We start from the raw sequence: 21,315 nt of genomic DNA, 5'->3' as shown, positions 1-21,315 counted from the left end.
TAGGCACCTTTTAGAAGTTGGAGGAAGAATTTTTAATGAGATTACGTAAAAACATATTTTTCAAATTATACAGGCAACAAATGTCCCATCCTCCCATTAAGTGCCGCTCTTGATAGCGAAATTAAGGCACCCTGCCTTGAAAAGAGACTTTCCTATCAAAAGTTACGAAAAAGTTACGTTTTTAAGAGTTTGACGTTACGAAATGTTTTAGTCTGAAGTTAACCCTGAATGCATTTTCAAAATTCCAGGAACATGTAGGATGTAGCACACTGTTTATTATAAAAAAAATTATTTATTTTTGAATGATTGAAAACTTCGAGTCAGAACTTCTTATGGTAAAGTTTAGTCTATGGCCATCTTTTAAATTAGCTGAGTCATATGAATGAAAGTTTTAGGAATGAACTGAGGGCTAAAAACATGTTTTGGGTAGGCTAGGTCTAGCCAAACAACTTTGTCTACCTATTTGTGATTTTTAGGGCTTAATAGATTGTATAACTTATATGCTAGGTTTATACATATCTGTATTCCAATAGTAAGTGTTTTCACATGATTCAGAGTTATCATAGCCTATTCTTTTCTTTATTTTTTCCATAAGGCTAGGCCTAGGCTTGTCTTTTACCCTACTTTGATTGTTGGAAATGTAACACCTTTTATTTTAGTAAAATTTAAGCTGTAAATAAAGCCTACTTGAGTAAGGTTTATATTAATGGACTATTCAGGTGGCTAAGAAATAAACTTGCATCTACAGTCAGAATTGCATCCTGAATCCAAATTTTAGATGTATTTTCATTGGAAATGAACTGTATCCCCACCCCTGTGTATACCAATGCAGGGTAAGCTATATATTTGTACATTAGCGGGGGGGGGGGGTAAAGTTCAAACTTACCTTTATAGTCAGAATTGCATTTAGAATCTAAATTTAACATTAATTTGCATCAGAAATGAGCTTCACCCCCACCTCCCTAATTTGTAAATATATACCTTGAATTAGTAGCCTAAAGCCTATATAGGGGTTGTGGTAAAATTCATTTTCAAAACAAATTAATGTTAAATTTGGATTCAGGATGCAATTCTGACTATAGCTGTAAGTTTATTTTTTAGCTATCTGAATACTCTATTAATGTAAACCTTACCCACCTAATAATAGCTGCTTTCCAGAATAAGACATTCCAGGACAAAAGAATAGACATTTTTACACTGCTAATGGTTTGATTTTTCATGTTTTTGAGAATTGGTCCTAGCCTACCTCTATAGAGCTCCTTTTATCATTCCCAGTGTCTATGTTGAGTAGAATTCCACAAGGCGGTTGTTGTGGGCAGGCCCTCTTTTGCCTTTTCAGAAATGATTTGCCACATGCTATGAAAAATTTTACTATAAAAATGTTGCAGATGATGTAAAAGGTCAGTAATAAATAATTGTGAGTTTTATCTTCTTCAAAATGATTTGAATGCTATACACAGGTAGTACACTACAAAATCCTGGTAAATATCTAGTAGGCACAATAACTTAGCTAGAATAAAAGTGAAAACATCATTTGAAGCCTTTTTTTATGATCTTTCATAATTCAATAATTGCTTCTGGGGCTAATTATATCTTGAGCCATTAAAGGGGCCCCTAAGGTATTTTATATGAATAATGAAAGAGCACAAAAAACATCATATGATGCTTTCACTTTCATCCTAGCTAAGTTATATGGCCCACTGCAAATTTACTGTGTAATTTACCCCCCCACCACCATATGCAAATATATACCCTGAATTGCTGACAGCAAAGCTTCAAATTACAAAATTCAGTGCTATTTTTATCAATGGCATTTGGAAAACTTGAAATTGTAGGAAAGCAGTTATGTTTGAGTTGCCTTATAAATGAGGTTTGAATTGTTATAAATAAGTATTTTTGGAATGTATTACTCTCAAACAACCTATTTATAAACTAGTGGTATGTTTTTAACCACTTTTCACTAACTTAACTAGTTTTGATAACTTCTTTGTATGGTTACAAAAATGAAATACCTCTGGGACCCCTTTAAGGGTTCAAGATGCAACTAGCCCCAGAAGCAATTCTTGAATTATGAAATAGCATAAAAAAAGGAATCAAGCAATGTTTCACTTTCATCCTAGCTAAGTTATTGTACCACCTAGATATTTACCAAAATCCCTGTTTGTTACCAAGACTAATTACATAAGCTCCCTCAACATTATCTTATTAATTCAAAGTCAGTTTCAAGTATGAAGTATGTCCAAGACTTTGAGATTTGCTTTGGTCCAAGTCTCAGGTTTGACAAAAAATCTTCAGAAGTTATCTGTAGGGTGAACTACCAATTATTATGTTCAAGATACACATTCTCCAAGCTTAACCTTTGTTTACTGATGCCACTTTTTGTTTTTACTGTGCATCTAATTGTTCATTTATATGATGATACAGATAAATAAAAGTACAAGAAAGGGGCAACCAAAATCATACCTTACCTGTATAAGTTTGTTCAATCTACCACACTGCCAGAGAATACAGAGACTTCAATTGCCTAGTCTTCTGTTTGGATTTGCCAGAGCAGACCTTATAAATACATTCCATATTGTGAGGAAAATTGATGGTGTTACTCCCTACTAATTCTTCTCTTTTACAGAATATAATAGTAACTGTCAGCACCAGTACCAAAGTCAACCCACTTTGTATAAAGAAAAGATTAGATAAAAACTCTGCCAAGTCTTGTATAGTACAATCTTTCAAAAGTCAATTAGCTTTTACAAAGTTCCACACAAGGCCTTATTGTGATCAGTTTTAAATTTTTTTCCCTTGTGAAATTAGTTGTCCTTTAATTTATGTGTTGTTGTGAAGTATGTTTTGTGTTTGTTTGTTTGCCATCTTAAATCTTATATTGTTTATTGTAACAAACCTTGTAGAGCTTACCATATTCTTATTAATAAATAAATAGGCTAGTAGTTACCCTGGCAGTGCACCCCTTGCCTGATAGAAACACATATAGCCATAACAATGGATGCAATTTGTTTATATATGTATCCATTAATTGATTTGTTGTGAAACCAGTTACTCAGTTTGAACTTGAAGATGTAATTTATGCTTAGTGATTGTGCTGATTATTGGATAAAGAAAATAATATTTTAAACAAGTCCAAAATATAAATAATGGTTGAAGGAAACATAGTAAAGCTCAAGAATAGCAGGCCTTCAGAAAGAGATGTCCTAGAACAAAAAGAGACACAGTTTTTTAACTTGTAAGTTTACTGCTTATTTTCATGGTTTTGTTTGTGGTTTTAACAATCCAGCCCCAGCCCCTCTAGGCCTAATGATTTCAAACAGCCTTAGGCTATGTAGGAAAAAGTAAAAAACAATTGATGGAAGTTGATCAAAAGCAGGTAAAAATGAGGTTAAACAATGGAAATGAGAGTCATTGATACTTACTGTTTATTATAAGGTAAAAATTTCATATTGTCTTTTTTTTTGCATGGCCACATGAGCCCACCAGAGCAAAGTTTGCAATGCATTGTCAAAAATGCCAAAAAAAAATAAAAACTAAAACTATGAGTGTAAAATTAGCAATCCAAAATGTGTCTCTTTTTGTTCCAGGATGTCTCCTTCTGAAAAGTTGCTATTTTTGAAATTTTAATGGAAACTGTATAATATAATATATGTAAAGTTACTGGATATTATAATAAGAATCTCAGTTGTTCATTGTGCAATAATGTTGTTTTTAACTATTAGAATGACCAAAATAATTTGCACAACAACCCCTTAGCTAGCCCTGATAGCCCCTTAAGCCATATTAACTGTGAATATCTTGACACTTTTGATTTTGTAAAAAATGTAAAACATAAGCTAATGGAAGAGACAAAACTTAATATAATTTGCTTTAACATCAGAAGCATACGAGATAAGTGAACTAATTTTAAAGATTTAATTTTAATTAACGGTTACTGTCCTTTTGACGTAATTGGAATAACGGAGAAATGGCTTTCAGAAATTGATGATACTAATGAATTTTCCCTCCCTGGCTTTCAAGCTATTCATATTGAAAGAAAATTAATCAAGTCCTCTGGTGGTATTTCTCTTTACATCTGGTCAAGTCTAAAATTCACCAGGCTATTACAATGTGAATCCTTATTCTCGCAAACCTATAAATAATAGATGCATTTATTCAATAATTGTTGATATAAGTGTTGACAACAATTCTTTTATTTTTTCATTGTTTTATAAACCACCCTCATTTCTGACACATTTCTTTTGTAATCTTTTTGATGACTTTTCTAGCTTTATTAATTTACCACAAAAGAAGGCAATAGTTTTTGGGGACTTCAATTGTAATTTACTAAATGTTAGCAGTAATAATGATTGTGATACCTTCTTTGAAACATTTACCTTAAGTGGTCTTCTTTCAACAATCCTTTTTCGTACTAGAGTTGATCCTATGAGGTTTTCAGCTACTCTAATTGATAATATTTTTGTATCCACTTCCCTGGGAAACCACCTGTCCTCCAAAATAATATTCTCTGACCTGTCAGACCACTTTCCAATCTATCTCTCCCTACCCTTCCAACCAACTACTAAACACCCTAGAACTAATACCCCTTCAATTCAATTCAAACTTTTTATTTCCTCAGAATACAAAGAGTAAAAAAAAATTAAAATAATAACCGCTAATCAACAGGCCATAAAATTATTTTAAATTATATAACAACAAATACGCAAAGGCCTTCAATCAAAATTACCACACAAATTAACACTTCATTCAATAGATAATAAATTAACACTTCATTCGAAAATTAAATCAAATAAAATAAATTAAGCTTTGTGCGCAGCTCTATATAAATTATGGGAAAAAACAATTAATTTGGATAAAAATTTCTTTTGCTTTTTCTCCAAAACATCAACAGGGTTTTTTATTTTATATGATTTTATTTTTTATTATTTTATATTTATTTCATTAAAAAAGTATTTGATTCAGATTTAGAAAAGCGGCAAAGGAACTTAGCAAAATTAAAAAATGTGGTTTTTACATGCGCAATATTACTAATTCTAAAAAACGGGAGGAGCAATGAAAAAACTAAAATTTGAGGCAAAGCGACTGTATTATATACCTGAGCCAGGGATTTCCGAGAAAGAAGATCGCGAAGACAAATTACTGCCCCGAAACTAGACGCTATTCTACTTTTAACTGCTTTAGAAATAGAAGCACGGCATAGAGCTAAAGTTGGTCCATAAGGCACACCAAAGTATAAAAAAGATTCCAAAGGTTTTAAAATAGGGTAAAGGTACCGATGATTCGACAGTTTTTGTAAAAAAACAGTTTTTCTACTCTAGAAGTCTTAATTTAAAGACGTTCGGTATGAAAAGGGTTTCAGTATATAAGAAAAATATCTAGGAATCTACTTGTTTGAGGAGAAGTTTGAAGTTTTGTCTAGAGTAGGTACAAAACTTCAATAAATTTTCCGAAATCAGAGCATTTTCACCTACAAACTTGACGCGACAAAAAAGTTAACTGTTTTTATCGCAAGTCGGAACCAAATTTAACACCCGTGTTGGATGTCGAACCAATGATTCGACAGTTTTTGTAAAAAAACAGTTTTTCTACTCTAGTCTTAATTTAAAGACTTTCGGTTAGAAAAGGGTTTCAGTATGTAGGAAAAACATCTGGGAATCTGACTGTTTGATGAGAAATTTGAAGTTTTGTCTGGAAAGGGTACAAAACTCCAATTTTCCGAAATTAGAGCATTTTCACCTAAAAATTCGACACAACAAAAAAGTTACCTGTTTTCAACGCAAGTTGGAACCCAATTTAAAACCTATCTAAATGCTTGGGGAATACTTGTGGGTGGAACCTGGTGTATTTGACTCATACATTCTTGTTTCTTTGTTTTTCTTCAACTTTATTTAATGAATAAAAGCGTAAAAGACTATGCAAAAAGTAGAAGTAATAAAACTAACAAAATTGGTACAAAAAATTTTAATATACATTATTAAATACAAATAGTATTCAGTATACCAAATTTAGTATAAAAAAATTGTTTCACTAGCATTTCGGAAGGGATGGGGTCCAGGAAAACAGGATTGGATTTCAAGAAATTTAAGAAGTATATTTGATTTTTTGATTTTCATAAGCAGATTATTAGTTTCGTCCAAAACAAGCCTACGCTGCATTTCGTATAAGGTTTTGTATTCGATATAATTTGAATTTTTTATTCGGATGAAGGCTAAATAAGGGTATAATCTAAAATATCTGGGGGGGGCAAAATCAGGTCTGGGGGCAACTTCCCCCCCCTGCCTCATAGCAATTTACGCCCCTGCATGGTATGAGGCCAAGCGGCAGTTCCTCAGATGATGGAAAAATCCAGAGTCTGTAAGTAAAACTTCAAAGTTTAAAAAAACCTTTTGTTTAAATGTTCTTTCATCTGAAATATTATTAGAAATATTAATCATCAAAATCTCTTGTTGCGCAGAAAGCACCCATAAATTCGACAGCTATGGTGCCTATGGTTTCGTCAGTGGATCCTGGAATTTCGACACCTATTATTTCTCATCTGTTTTACATGTTCAGTGAAGTTTCGACAAAGTCACCTATATTTCGACAGGGCCTGTTGCTGTCTGTCCAAAATTTCGACAAGGTTACTACGAAATATTCGCCAAAGAAATAAATCCCTTGATAGAAGCCAATATTTACGCTTGAATGCGGCTGAAGGAACATTTTTAGTCCGCCTGGTATTCCACTACATCGAACAAGAATTTTCGACACTTGGAACCTAGTTTCGACAATGCAATTTCCGTTGCCATTTTCATTTAATTTTATCAAGAAAAAGCTAATGTGGCTACATTTCAGAGAAGAGCAGATGTATCTCGACACATTGGCGCTTATCCCAACTTACTCTTGCAATATATGTTGCAATATATGTCTTGAAAAAATATTTGTTAGGTCAAGGTTCATACTTTTTTTTTTTTTTTTTTTTTTTTTTTTTTTTTTTTTTTATTATTATTATTATTATTTATCTTTATTATTATTAAATGAATTGATGAGATTGATTTTTTTTTTTTTTTTTTTTTTTTTTTTTTTTTTAGTGTTTGTATGTAATTTGTGTGTGTTGTTTTTTAGTGTATGTACCCGCCCAGTCACAAGTGCTTTTTGGTATCTTTCTTGGGGCGGGTATTGGCATATTTGTTAAATGTATTTTGATGTTAAATGAACTGAACTGAATAAATAACCAAGTAATGACAGTTTGAACATTACATGCCTGAAAAATTGTCGTGAGCTCCTTTCGTGTTGAAAACAGGAAACTGACCGAATTGAATGTTCTTTTCATATCTGGGTGTACCGGATATAGTGTCCACGTTTCGCACCGTCAGAATATAACGACGGCTCCAAGAGATGGCGCTCTAAGTCACGGCTAAGCAGAGCTATCCCGTTTTGAAGGAAAATTTCGACAGTGGTTCCAAAATTGCACTGTCGAATCATTGGTGCCTTTACCCTACTATCATAAATACAGACAGAAATTTCTGAATTAACGAGATCATTAGCCTTAGGACCAAGAATTAAAAACTGATACTTTTCAGGGCGAAAACGAAGTCCATGCTCACTAAAAATCTTTGCTAAAAAATCTACATTTTGTTGAAGTGACTGAAGCGATCGACTCAAAAGGAATAAATCATCTGCGTAAGCAATCCACGACAGAAAATAACCTTTACCATAAATAAAAGTCAACTGAATTTGATCAAATAGCCCCGAAACAGTAATATTGAAAATCAAAGGAGAAATAACGCTTCCTTGTCTCAGCCCCCTACATAACTTAACATTATAATCACTAAACTGATTCTTCCACTTAATACGAATACGAGAGGAGCCATACCACTTTTAAAACCAAAACTACTGGTAGTGGGACATTATTCTTCAGAAGCGCAGTCATAGCCCAAGAATGGATAATTGAATCATACGCCGCCGCAAAATCTAACGCAAGTGTATAAACCCTATCCCATTGCTTACAAAAGGATGTTATTCTTGAAAGGAGGGTATGAGCAACATCCATGCTTAGACCCTTGCGGAACCCAATTTGATTCAGGCCTTGGTTACAAGACTCCAAATACTTTAATAAAACTAACTCAAAAACTTGGCTAATCTGGCACGAGACAGTAATCGGCCTGTAATCAGAACATCGATTCGTAGTCCCTCCCTTTTTTGAAAGGGGTGAAGTGGTAGCACGAGAAAATCTAGTTGGAAGAACTCCAGAAGAAAGTATAGTAGTAAAAAGAGTAGCGAGGAGAAGGATTGCTTTGGGGGATGCCCATTTTATATGGTTTGAATGTATACCATCATGATCAAAAGAATGCTTACTTTTTAGAGCTTTAATTGCTACCGTTACATCATCAACAGAAACAGATATTTTACTATTTGGGCGGGGCTTTGAAATTTCTTCAGATAATAAAGAGTCAAGCCGTGATTCAACTGCCGCATCACCGGATGAAAAAACTTGATTATAATGAGTTATCCAATCATCTAGTTTCAGAGAACTATTAAAATCTGGTGAACTATTATCATTACGACGTCTAGAATTAACCAAACTCCAAAGCGCATTCCTATCACTAGTAATCCTTGAACCAATTTCATCTTTTATAAATTCATTATGTAAACACAACTCAGCCCGAAAAACGCGTTTAGTTAACTTCATACCATCATAAAATGGTCCAGATCGCGGTTTTCCCGCGCAATTCCAAAGGTAACAAGCTTGAGATGCATTCTTTTGGCTTTGCTTTAAAATCGGGTTAAGGTTCCAACCTAAAACACGAGATCCGCGACGGAAAGAATCAGTCCTAAATACTTTATTAGCCCCGACTTTTAAACTATGAACAAATTCAAGTTAAAATAGATCAATATCAATTTGATCAACATCCTTAGAATTATTTACAATTATTTTAGCTGAAAGAGCATCTGATTCTTCATGATATATCTGCATTTTTTTCCGATCCCAGATCATTTTATTTACATTTTGACTAGAACGATGGATAATTTTAAAAGATGAAATTTGAATATTTAAATGAAAAGAAAGGTAAAAATGGTCACTAATAGGCATATCCAACCCAACATGAACAGGCTGTGGTAATAACGCTGCATTTGAAACCAGCACATGGTCTAGATTAGAGCAAGAACCAGAATTATGGACATACGTAAAATCCGCATCTTTCGAGACTATAGTAAAAACCGAAAACAAAGATAAAAGAGCGGAGGAGCGGACATCAGAGATAGCAATGTTGCAGTTAAAATCCCTGCAAATAAGCCACTGGAAATCTGATGGAACTTTCGCCACAAATCGCGATAATTCTAAACATGCAAAATTGAAATCAAAATCCGAATCAATAGTATGATAATTTGTTGGTAAATAGCACGAAAAAACAATAATCCCTGGGATTCGAAGAGCAACAAAATAATGATTAACGGCAAACACTGAAACTGGAATATTCTCTCGAATAAAAATGCAAACACCTCCTGATGGGCGTCCACCAGTAGGTGTAGCTGGAGATATAAAACACTTAAACTGCTGCGACAGGCTCGAAAGAAGACTAGTAGAGTGGTCCAGAAGATGATGCTCTTGCAGACACAAAATATCCAGATCGCGCAGCATAGACTGCAATACATGTTGTTTATCACCAAAACCATTCAGATTCAGAGATATAATCTTTGCACTAATCATTTTTTATTCTTTGCAACTTTTTCGGTTAACTGTTTGCAGCAAAAGCTAGTTAATTCAGCCACAAATGGTTTTACACAGGGACTGAGTGATCTTATCAGTTCAACCTTTCCAGTCTGTAAATCAAACCGAAAAACTACCTATATACACCCCTGGATGTACAATAGCCTGATAATCTCTTCATACTGTAAAAGTGACCTATATAAGTTAGCTTACAAAACCAGTAGCGTTATTGACCTAACTAATTATAAAAATTATAAAAACTTATATACCAAACTCATCCGTGAAGCAAAAAAAATTTATTGTTATTCAAAAATCACTCACTGCAAAGGGAACTTGCAAAAAATTTGGTCAACAATAAATGAAGTTCTTTCAAAAAAAAGGAATTCAAGATCTATACCTATTAACCTTAAGGACATCAGTGGCAGATTAATTGACCCGATTTCAGTACCGGATGCTTTTAATAATTATTTCACCGATATTCCAAATGCTAACTCTTGGTCCCCCTCCGAGTTAGTACGCCCTAGCAAGAATACCAGATCAATATATTTTTGTCCAACTGATAGCAATGAGGTTCTTCCATTTATCGAATCTTTCTCTAATAGTAGCACACATTACTTCCTTGAAGTGAGTTAGAAACTTCTTAGAATTGTATTTTAATATGTTTGTGAAGCCATTGTGCATATAGCAAACCTGTCTATGATCAATGGAGTCTTCCCAGAAATATTTAAATCAGCAATTGTTATCCCGATTCATAAAAAAGGCGATCCGTCTGAGATAAGTAGGGTAAAGGTACCGATGATTCGACAGTTTTTGTAAAAAAAACAGTTTTTCTACTCTAGAAGTCTTAAAAAGTTTAAAGACTTTCGGTTTAAGAAGTTTAAAGACTTTCGGTTTGAAAAGGGTTTCAGTATATAGGAAAAACATCTAGGAATCTAACTGTTTGATGAGAAGTTTGAAGTTTTGTCTGAAAAGGGTACAAAACTCCAATTTTCCGAAATTAAAGCATTTTCACCTACAAATTCGACATAACAAAAAAGTTAACTGTTTTCAACGCAAGTCGGAACCCAATTCGACACCCGTATTGGGTGTCGAACTGATGATTCGACAGTTTATTTAAAAAACCAGTTTTTCTACTCTAGAAGTCTTAATTTAAAGACTTTTATTTTGAAAAGGGTTTCAGTATGTACGAAAAACAACTAGCAATCTAACTGTTTGATTAGAAGTTTGAAGTTTTGTCTGGGAAGGGTACAAAACTCCAATTTTCCGAAATTAGAGCATTTTCACCTACAAATTCGACACGACAAAAAAGTTACCTGTTTTCGACGCAAGTCGGAACCCAATTCGACACTCGTGTAAATACTTGGGGAATACTTGTGGGCGGAACCTGGTGTATTTGACACGTATATTCTTGTTTAATTGTTTTTCTTCAACTTCATTTAATGTATAAAAGTATAAAAGACTATGCAAAAAGTAGAAGCAATAAAACTAACAAAATTGTTTCAAGTATGTAGTATTTGGTATAACAAAATCGGTACAAAATTTTTTAATACACATTATTAAATACAAATAGTATTTAGTATAACAAATTTAGTATAACAAAATTGTTTCACTAGCATATCGGAAGGGATAGGGTTTAGGAATACCGGAGTGGATTTCAAGAAATTTAAGAAGTTTATTTGATTTAGTGGATTTTATTTTCATATGCAGATTCTTAGTTTAGTCCAAAACATAGGCCTACGCATCATTTTGTATAAGATTTTGTATTTGATAAAATTTGTATTTTTTATTTGGATGAAGGATAAATAAGGGTATAATCTAAAAAATTCTGGGGGGGGGGCAAAATCAGGTCTGGGGGGAGGGGGGAAAAACGATGTCTGGGGGGGCAACTGCCCCCCCTGCCCCATGGCAATTTACGCCCCTGCATGGTATGAGGCCAAGTGGCAGTTCCTCAGATGATGGAAAAATCCAGTGTCTGTAAGTAAAACTTCAAAGTTTAAAAAAAACCTTTTGTTTAAATGTTCTTTCATCTGAAATATTATTAGAAATAATAATCATCAAAATCTCTCGTTGTGCAGAAAGCACCCGAAAATTTGACACCTATGGTGCCTATGGTTTCGTCAGTGGATCCTGGAATTTCGACACCTATTATTTCTCACCTGTTTTAGATGTTCAGTGAAGTTTCGACAAAGTCACCTATATTTCGACAGGGCCTGTTGCTGTCTGTCCAAAATTTCGACAAGGTTACTACGAGATATTCGCCAAAGAAATAAATCCCTTGATAGAAGCCGATGTTTACGCTTGAATGCGGCTCAAGGAACATTTTTAGTGCACCTGGTATTCCACTACATCGAACAAGAATTTTCGACACTTGGAACCTAGTTTTAACGATGCAAATTCCATCGCCATTCTCTTTTAATTTTATCAAGAAAAAGTTAATGTGACTACATTTCAGAGAATATCAGATGTATCTTGACACATTGGCGCTTATCCCAACTTTTTCTTGCAATAAATAACTAAGTAATAACAGTTTAAAGATTACATACCTGAAAAATTGTCCGGAGCTCCTCTCGTGTCAAAAAGAGGAAACTGACTGAATTGAATGCTCTTTTATTATCTGGGTGTCTCGGATACAGTATCCACCTTTCACATCGTCGAAATGTAACGACGGCTTCAAAAGATGGCGCTCCAAATCATGGCTAAGCAGAGCTATCCCGTTTTGAAGGAAAATTTCGACAGTGGTTCCAAAATTGCACTGTCGAATCATCGGTGCCTTTACCCTAATCATCGTCCAATCTCACTTCTCCCAGTTATATCTAAAGTGCTCGAGAGAATTATTTCCGACGTCTTTCTTCTTTTTCATGTGGGATTAATCCTGCTGATTCGTTGATTTCTTTTCATCAATATGGCTTCCGGTTCAAATTTTCAACTGTTCATGCACTAATCGACGCCACACATTTTATCCGTTCCCAACTTGACCTTAAAAATACTGTAATTGGCTTATTTCTGGATTTTTCTAAGGCCTTTGACATGGTTGATCACAGTGTTTTATTAAGTAAACTCAAGAACATAGGGATTCGTAGAATTCCTTTCTCATGGTTCGGCTCCTATCTCTCTGGTAGAGTACAGAGTGTGAGTCTGGGCGGCATGACCTCGCATCCCCTACCTGTCCGGAGGGGCGTCCCGCAGGGCTCTGTTCTTGGTCCAATACTTTTTCTCCTTTATATTAATGATTTGGTTACAGGACTGGGCCCATCAGTGCACCCAGTACTTTTTGCTGACGATACCAACTTTTTCATCACCGGCCCTAATTTACCATCCGTCATCACCTCTGCTCAAATTCTTCTGAATATAGTACAGGAATGGTATCTCGTTAACCGCATGACCATTAACAGAAAGAAAAGTCAGGTTGTATTATTTCGAACCCCTTACAAAAAAATGAAGCTCAGCAATCACTTGGCCTAAAATATTCCACCAATATCCTCCCGCAGGTCGAAGTTGCCAAGTTTCTTGGTGTCCACATAGACCCCTCCCTATCATTTGCAACTCATGTATCCTGCATCAGAGCCATAATTTTGCGACAGGTAAGTATGATTAATCGTGTGAATAATTTTCTTCCTCCTGATTATCCTTGTCACCCTTTATTACTCTTTTATTTACCCATATATCTCATACTGCGGATCTGTTTGGGGCAACACTTATCCTTCAGTTACCAATAAATTAAAACTACCCAAAACCGTGCCTTCAAATCAGTTTTTTGGTTGCCCTGAATATCCCCCACTCAGGACTTACTCTCCGATTTTGGTATTATTCCTTTTGAACAAAATGTTAAAAAATCAAATTTATCCTTTGAACATTCCGCTGACCATCCAAGAATTCCTTCCCAATAATTATCTTATTTTAATTGGAATAATTCTGAAGGCCTATGTCTCCGTTCATCCAACCGTTCCTTTATTGTCCCCAAGTGTGTCTCTAGCTCCGCCCAGCGATCCCCCATTTATAAATCTATACTTCAATGGAATATGATACCCTCCAGTATCGAGCTATTCACAAGTTTTCGCACGCTGTATAACAATGTTACTAAACTTTGATATTATAAATCTCTAAATTTTTAATCAATTGGCTTTAATTTACCCGTGTGTTCTTTTTTTGTTCTGTTTTTTTTTTCTCTTTTTTTTCTCTCTTGTTCATTTTAAATTTTTTGTTGTTATGACCCTTAACAAGTTCGCGTCCCGGATCAATATTATTATTGGTGTTATGTTTAATATTGTTTTTGTTACAATAAATTGAATTGAATTGGTCGTTTCAATTTTGCTGAACAAAATGATTATCTCAAAGTTTTGATTAGGTGCCTGTGAAGGGGCACCAAAAAGGGATGAGGATAACTGAAAGAACACTAGAGATTTTAATTTCCAATCAAATTAGGGCCCTATTAAGTTTTGTGACAACTTCTTCCCTACAAAGGGGATGGGTTAAAATAAAAAGGATATACTATCTTTTCAAAAAGGGTTTTGACAAGAATATAGATACTTAAAAGAATTGTAATTTTACAGTGATTCCTAATATATAGAATTGATTAAGTTTAACCTCAACCTCTCTCAATCAGGTTAAACAGCTTTTAGCTACAAACTTGAAGTAAAGAATACCTTCTGTCAATTGAAATCGAAACTCTAGTTAATTTTTTGTTACAAAACTATGTAGCAACAAAAAAAAATCTAACTGATTGTTAAGATGCAAAATGTGTTAATTTTAGAGTAACTCATTAAGCAAAGTATTAACAGATGGATATTTGTATAAGTATATATATATATATATATATATATATATATATATATATATATATATATATATATATATATATATATATATATATATATATATATATATATATATATATATATATATATATATATATATATATATCAATTTTGAATTAAAATCAAGTAGTTGCAGGCATGCATCAAGCCATGGCTAATTGTAGAAAAGCCAAGACAGATAGTCTGACTGAGTGAAAGGCAAATCTGGGATAAGCCCTTTTTAGGATTGTAGAAAAATGATATACATAGCTTGCTCTTTGGACGTAAATGTGAAATTCCATCCAAATTTTGTAAAACAACTGAGTATGGTTCTAAAGCTGGGTTACTCCAAAAGACAGAGGAGCGTTTTATACATGTTTATCAGAGAAATTGCCTACGGATTCTTTTGTGTGTACAACTGATTAATCATATTTCAAGAAGTGAGTTGTGCAAAAAATTGGATTCAATCCCGCTTTCTTGGGCTTTTATGAGGAAACGTTGAGATGGCTAGGACATGTTCTGTGTATCAAAGATGACAGATTGCTTAAAATTGTCTTTGTAGGCCAACCATCTAAGGTCAAGCAAAAAGCATGGCGTCCCCAAATGGAACAAGAAGTTTTCATAAGAAAAGATTTAAGGGAACGAGAACTTCTAAGGGGAGGGGAGCACAGAGAAAGGCTTTGACAAGACTGGGATAGAGGCGAATCTTGTGTGGCTGTGTTGTCTTTGCATGGATGTGTGCTGCAGTGAGTAGGTGGTAGAAGTAGTAGTATAAAGAACAGGGTTCTAGAAGAAGAATCACCCCTGACAGTTTGAATACTTTTGTGTGATTTAATTTTTAATGTTCCTCTTTTCTTTCATTTGAAAAAAAATGTTTCTTTTTGTTTTATTTGAATATTAAATAATGTTTTAAATTTAAATAATGTTTTACCTAATTGACCACAATATCCTTGTGAATAAACTGCTGATGGAGTTTCAAGTGAGTCCCTTTCTGGTTGACATTGGTGTCTCCTTTTTAACAAATCGTTTTCAATTGCTTAAATATAAAAATGTTTATTCCAATCCGCTTCTTATCTTTTGTGGGGTCCCCTAGGAAATTCTGATGGGTCCCATTTTATTCCTTATAAGGGCTAATAGTCTCATCTTTGACCACACAGAGTGATGGAGGTATGTGGAAAACCTTTCTGCTGTTGAGGTTTGTCAACGAAATGTTAAAAGTTCAATTATGACATTACCTGACGATGTCACAGAGGAGAATTCTTTTTTGAAGATGAAAGTTAACGCTAATAAATCGTTAGTTATGACAGTTAATTGTTTAAGATCACCCCCTTCTACCACAAACCCCATTCCTCCCAAAATCTCTGTTACGTGCATGAAACTACTTGGGGTGTCAATTACTGCTGACTTGAAGTAGGATACCCATGTTCAAAACATCCTCAAACAAGCATCGTGTTCAGTTTTCCTTCTAAAACTTTTGATAAAATTCTCTTGCCCCCCTAAGGATTTTCTCCAACTTTATTGCTCTTCTATTTGGCCAATACTGGAGTTTGCTTGTCCAGTGTGGTATTTCGGTCTTTCTTCAGAGCATATTTATAAGATTGAGAATATCCAAAAACGAGCACTTAGAATCATAAATGGTGAAGGGAAGGTTCCATGTTATTATCTACTAGGTAAGTGCAAGCTCACCACGTTGGCCAAGAGAAGGAACCTCCTGCACCTTTGTTTCGGTATCAATACCCTGTCTGTTCTCCAATTACGTTCTATCATCCCAGAACCCTACCTTCCCGCCCGTAACAGACCATCCCGTACTAGATCCCAAAAAGTCCCCAAACTGACACGAAACCCATCCCTTATCTTTTTTTTTTCTTTTTGACTTTTTAACTAAGTTATAACTCATCTATTTTTATGTATATTGTGCAATAGATTATGTTGGACATGAAGGTCAAATTCTTTTGATATTATATATATATATATATATATATATATATATATATATATATATATATATATATATATATATATATATATATATATATATATATATATATATATATATATATATATATATATATATATATATATATATATATATATATATATATATATATATATATATATATATATATATATATATATATATATATATATATATATATATATATATATATATATATATATAGATAGATAGATAGATATGCTGGGCCCTCATGACGTCCAAATGGACCTTCAATAAGAAGTGGTGCCTTTGTAAAATTACATTTTTTTTATTGGACCTTTAACTTTTGCATCGGCTTGTCTTTTGTCATTATGAAAGAATTATTGCCGAGCCTTTGTTTCTTTTAATTGTTCAGGTGGTGGGAAAAAACTTCTTCTTTTACCTCGTTTTGTCTTTTGTCATTATGAAAGACATATCGCTGAGCCTTAGTTTCTTTTAATTATTCAGCTGGTGGGACAAAAACCTCTTTTTTTCCAACTATTTATCTAGTCCAAGTTTTTGATTTTCAAAGGTATGGTAGGCATTGATGACCTTATCCATGTCAAAATCCAAAACCCAATCATCATCGCCATTATTTTCAATTTGTTTGGTTTGTTTTACCTCGGCCTGTCTTTTGTCATTATGAAATCCTACGTATTGCCGAGTCTTTTTTTTTAACAAAGGTATGGTAGGCATTGATGGCCTTATCCATGTCAAAACCCCAAACCCAATCATCGTTGCTATCATTTTACATTTTGACAAGTTTTGATTCCTTCTGTCCAGGTTGATTTTTATTGACTCGCTCACAGGCTCGATGTCGCATGTCTTCTAACCGCGTGTGTGTTTGCTCTTCATTTTCATTTTTGACACGCCGCCGCTGTTTCTAACCGCGTGTGTATTTGCTCTTGATTTTCGTTTTTGACTCGGTCACAAGTTTTCTTCTAACCGCCTGTGTCTTGACTCTTAATTTTCATTTTTGACTTTCTCACTTGCTTGGTGTCATATCTCTTCTAGCCGCGTGTGTCTTTGTTCTTTATTTTCATTTTTTTACACGCTCTAATTGTCGTTTTCTTGTATCTTCTAACCGCCCGTGTCTTGCTCTTAATTTCCATTTTACATGGTTTTAGATTTTTATTGCTTCAGACAATTTAGCAATGGCCTTTTCTTTAGCTGCCCGCATTGGTGTTGTCGTAATTGATTGTCCAGGTTGTCGATTTTCACATCCCATCGCGTTTAATATTTCAGGTGTTGGTTCCAAAGAATCATCATTTATAGTAACTTCAACTGCAAATTTCTGTTTTTTGGGCATTCCAACAGACATTATATTATATAAATAACCGATGCGTTGGAAACTCAACGTTCTTATTTATGCTATGCAGGCATTATATAAGAAAATGGTTATATGATGTCATGTATGATGTCATCAGAAATTATGCTGTAAAAGAAATTTTTTAATTAAATTCTATTCTATGTTTAAGTATAACAAACACTTTTGGAATACCAATTAGAATAGCGTGGTTAGTAAATTTATTTTATATTTTTTTACTATTTTTTTCGACACTTATGTCTCTCCTGTACTTACTTGCATGAGTGAGTTAATTAATGCTTTTATACATGTTTCTTCCATTTATTTTCTAGGTTTTGGGATCCTTATTCTTTCTTGATGATCAATTGTTAAAATTCATTTATTTTTCAGAGTCCGAAGATTTCTAATTACCTAGAAGAGTCAAGGAAGCTGGCAGTTTTGTTGAGTCAATTGATCAAATATGGACGCATCTTATCTCTTTGTCAGTGCTGCTGTTAAGGAAGGTGATTAGTATCACTGCTGATAGACGAAGTTATCTGATAATTTGTGCTACTTTTGGTTAAAAATTATTATAGTAACTTCAATTTCCCTCATGTTTTTGCTGCTGGCACTAAGAAACAATTTTTTTATGATATGATATATCTAACAACAACAACAATCTGTATATAAAAATCAGTATTATTCAACCTAAACCAAACGCTTGATGGGGTTGAATCAGGTAAAAACAAAATTATACATATAACATCTTAAACTTCTCAAACCGATTCCCTTTTTGACTTACCTGGTAATACTCTAATGTACTTGTTTTGAATAATCTTCACAAGACTAACAATTGAGGAAAATGCACCCAAACATACAGAACAACAATACAAAATGCAAGTATGGATGAACGAAAAATAGAGAGGCCCAAGCATACAAGTTGGAAATAAATGTTTAATTTTGCAAATAATTCCGAAATTTTGCAGTAAAAAAGACAAGGGCTCTTAGCGGGGTTCAACTTTAGCTGACTCACCCTCAGTCATGTTGGAACTTGATTTAACGGTTCTCTTACATTCTCTAGGATCAACCACTCTGACTTTGCAATCACCACAAAAGAAGTAATATCAGCAAACATATGCATTGTAGCCGCACTACAATTTTTGAAGATCTTAGTTATTCTTCTTTCCAGTTTACTTACAGACAGTGGAATATCGTTCACAATAAGTGAAAATAATGAGGGTTTAAGTACCAAAGACAATTGAGCTCGACACAAAATAAGTTTTTCTTGAAGTCCCATATTATCAATTTGAACACATTTTTGTAGAAGACAAAAAAGTTAAAAACAAAAGGGCCGGACTCCTAATGCCATAAATTTCATCCTTCATTAATAGGATATTATGATTAACGGTAAAAAAAAAACTTTAAAATATCTAAAATTATCCAACGCCATACTAATATAGCTAGTCAATTCAATTTTGCTTGCTCAGTAGTACGTTCTTGACGGAATCCAAATTGTGTTGGAGTAAATTTTCTCGGTCTTCCAGGTATTGATACCCTCTCACCGAAAAGCATTTTTCTAGTATCCTGGATATAACAGGTAAAATCGAAATTGGTCTTTAATTTTCAACATCCGCAGTGCTTCCTTCTTTATGCATTTGTATAACTTTTGCTGATTTAAAACGATTTGGAAACACTCTCTTTTTAAAACAATAATTAATTAATGAAAAAAATGGGTGCGAAGCGTTCCCAAAATTCTTTAATTGATCTAATTGAAACAATATCAGAGCCAGTAGCTGAACCTTTTGTATGATAAACAATTTGTTGCACCTCAGATTCTTCAACTGGGAGTAGATTTAAAGAGCTTTCCAACTCTCTAGCAGAGTAATTTTGGAAAGCCTGGCTTGTTTATAATCGACTCTTTCAATCTCCGTCAAACTATTGAAAAATTGTTAGCAAATTCTCCACAAATACCTTCATGATTAGTAAGACTGGTTCAACCATAACGAAATATTTCCTCAGGGATTCCTCCAGAAGGTTGTCATAAAGTGTTTCTAATCATAATTCATGTTTTTTACGGGACTTCCAGATGCTTTTTCAAATTCCGTTTAATAATAATCTTGCCTAGCCTTTCGCAAGAGTCTGTTTAGGGCATTACGATTATTCTTGTAAATTCGCTCATTTGCATCGCAGGGGTGACGTGCCTTTTTCTCATACAAATTATTCTGATTTATCAATCTCAGTAAACTCGGAGTAATTCAAGGCTTCTTAGAAGTTCTCGTTATATTTTTCTTAATATTCTTTGAAAATTTTTCCTGTGATTGCTGAATTATTTGGTAAAAAACTACAAACTTAGACTCAATATCTGCAAACACTGCGAGCTCTATGTTCCAATCTTTATTGGCTAGCTTATTTTTACGTTTCAGATAAGCATCTTTTCCAAGTACCATCCTCAGCTTGAGATTGCCCCTCTGTGAACTTTTTAAATATTAATACCGAGTAACTTTCAAATATAACCAGCACCATATATAATCCAAATGATCAGAACCATCACTTATAGGAACACTTGAACTACCTGTTATATAAGTCAAAATATGTTTTCCAGAAATTTTGACAACGTCCTCATTGCACATGTACTAATATTAATTGCAGGAATAAAACCATACAAAATTATCATATTTAAAATCCTTCGATTTTATTCGGCCCATTATCCAATAGATCACTATTGAAAACTCCCATTATATAAGACTTCGCTGTAGGATCTTTTCCAATTGTTCTTCAAGGAATCCATAAAACTCAATATGAGATCCTAAAGGTGCAATATATACAATCAGAACATAACCACAACGTCCAAACGGTTCGGACTACAAGATAAATGACTCGAGAACCATTTCCTTATATATTGAAATATCTTCTCGGACACTTATCTAGATGTATAAATTTCTAAACGTATACAAGCTAGGTTAAACTACGAAACTGATCCGTTTTTTCTTTGCAAATCTAACTTTTTTAAGCCTTACAATGGCTAAAAAGGTTCATGATCCCTGTGCAGTTTTTGTATATGTCTCACTGCTTATCCTGCAATTTTAATGATTTCGTTGTAAGATGACAAATTTGGTATGATTTTCTACCTATATTTTTAATTATTATATGTAAGGCTTTTATATTGAAAACTAGCTGAAGATCCTTTTCTTTTTTTTATCATTTTGAAAAAGTTTAGATCCTTTCTCATGAAAAGTTTCCCAGCCGGAAAACTGGGGAACCAATATTTTGATCATAGAACTCAGGAAGTAGTTTCTATTGTAGTGAAGTTTTGAAGGTTTTCTTTGTTATTAAGTAGTTGTAGTTTTTAACGACCAATTCTTCAACATTCTGACAAATCAAACCGATGTTCAATTTTTACTCAAACGATATTTAACTCAAACCGGAGTCATCGAAGAATTTAATGGGGCTATTTTTTTCGATTCTGATTTTGATTGGGGCATATCACATACATCCAGTGGTAATTGAAGGTTTTGAAGGTTTGAAGGAAATGAAGTTTTGAAGGTTTTCTTTGTTATTAAGTAGTTTTAGTTTT

The 21,315-nt window shown here is 33.7% G+C and overlaps 1 protein-coding gene across 1 annotated transcript in view; it reads left to right on the top strand.

Moving 5' to 3' along the window:
- The first annotated feature begins 217 nt into the window (after window positions 1–217).
- Window positions 218–21,315, top strand: part of LOC148947964 (uncharacterized) — a 140,914-nt gene continuing 119,816 nt past the window's right edge. The window contains exons 1-2 of the mRNA XM_089096049.1: window positions 218–335; window positions 18,153–18,265. Of these exons, the coding sequence (XP_088952175.1) occupies window positions 18,223–18,265 (43 nt within the window). The 5' untranslated portion in view covers window positions 218–335; window positions 18,153–18,222. The remainder of the gene's footprint in view (window positions 336–18,152; window positions 18,266–21,315) is intronic.

The sequence above is a fragment of the Artemia sp. Qi Xiang Cuo genome, chromosome 10 (genome assembly GCF_049724085.1).
Source record: "Artemia sp. Qi Xiang Cuo chromosome 10, ASM4972408v1, whole genome shotgun sequence".
In the NCBI taxonomy this organism is placed as follows: domain Eukaryota; kingdom Metazoa; phylum Arthropoda; class Branchiopoda; order Anostraca; family Artemiidae; genus Artemia; species Artemia sp. Qi Xiang Cuo.
Note: the sequence above shows the minus strand (reverse complement) of the source record. Positions and strands in the feature narration are given on the sequence as shown.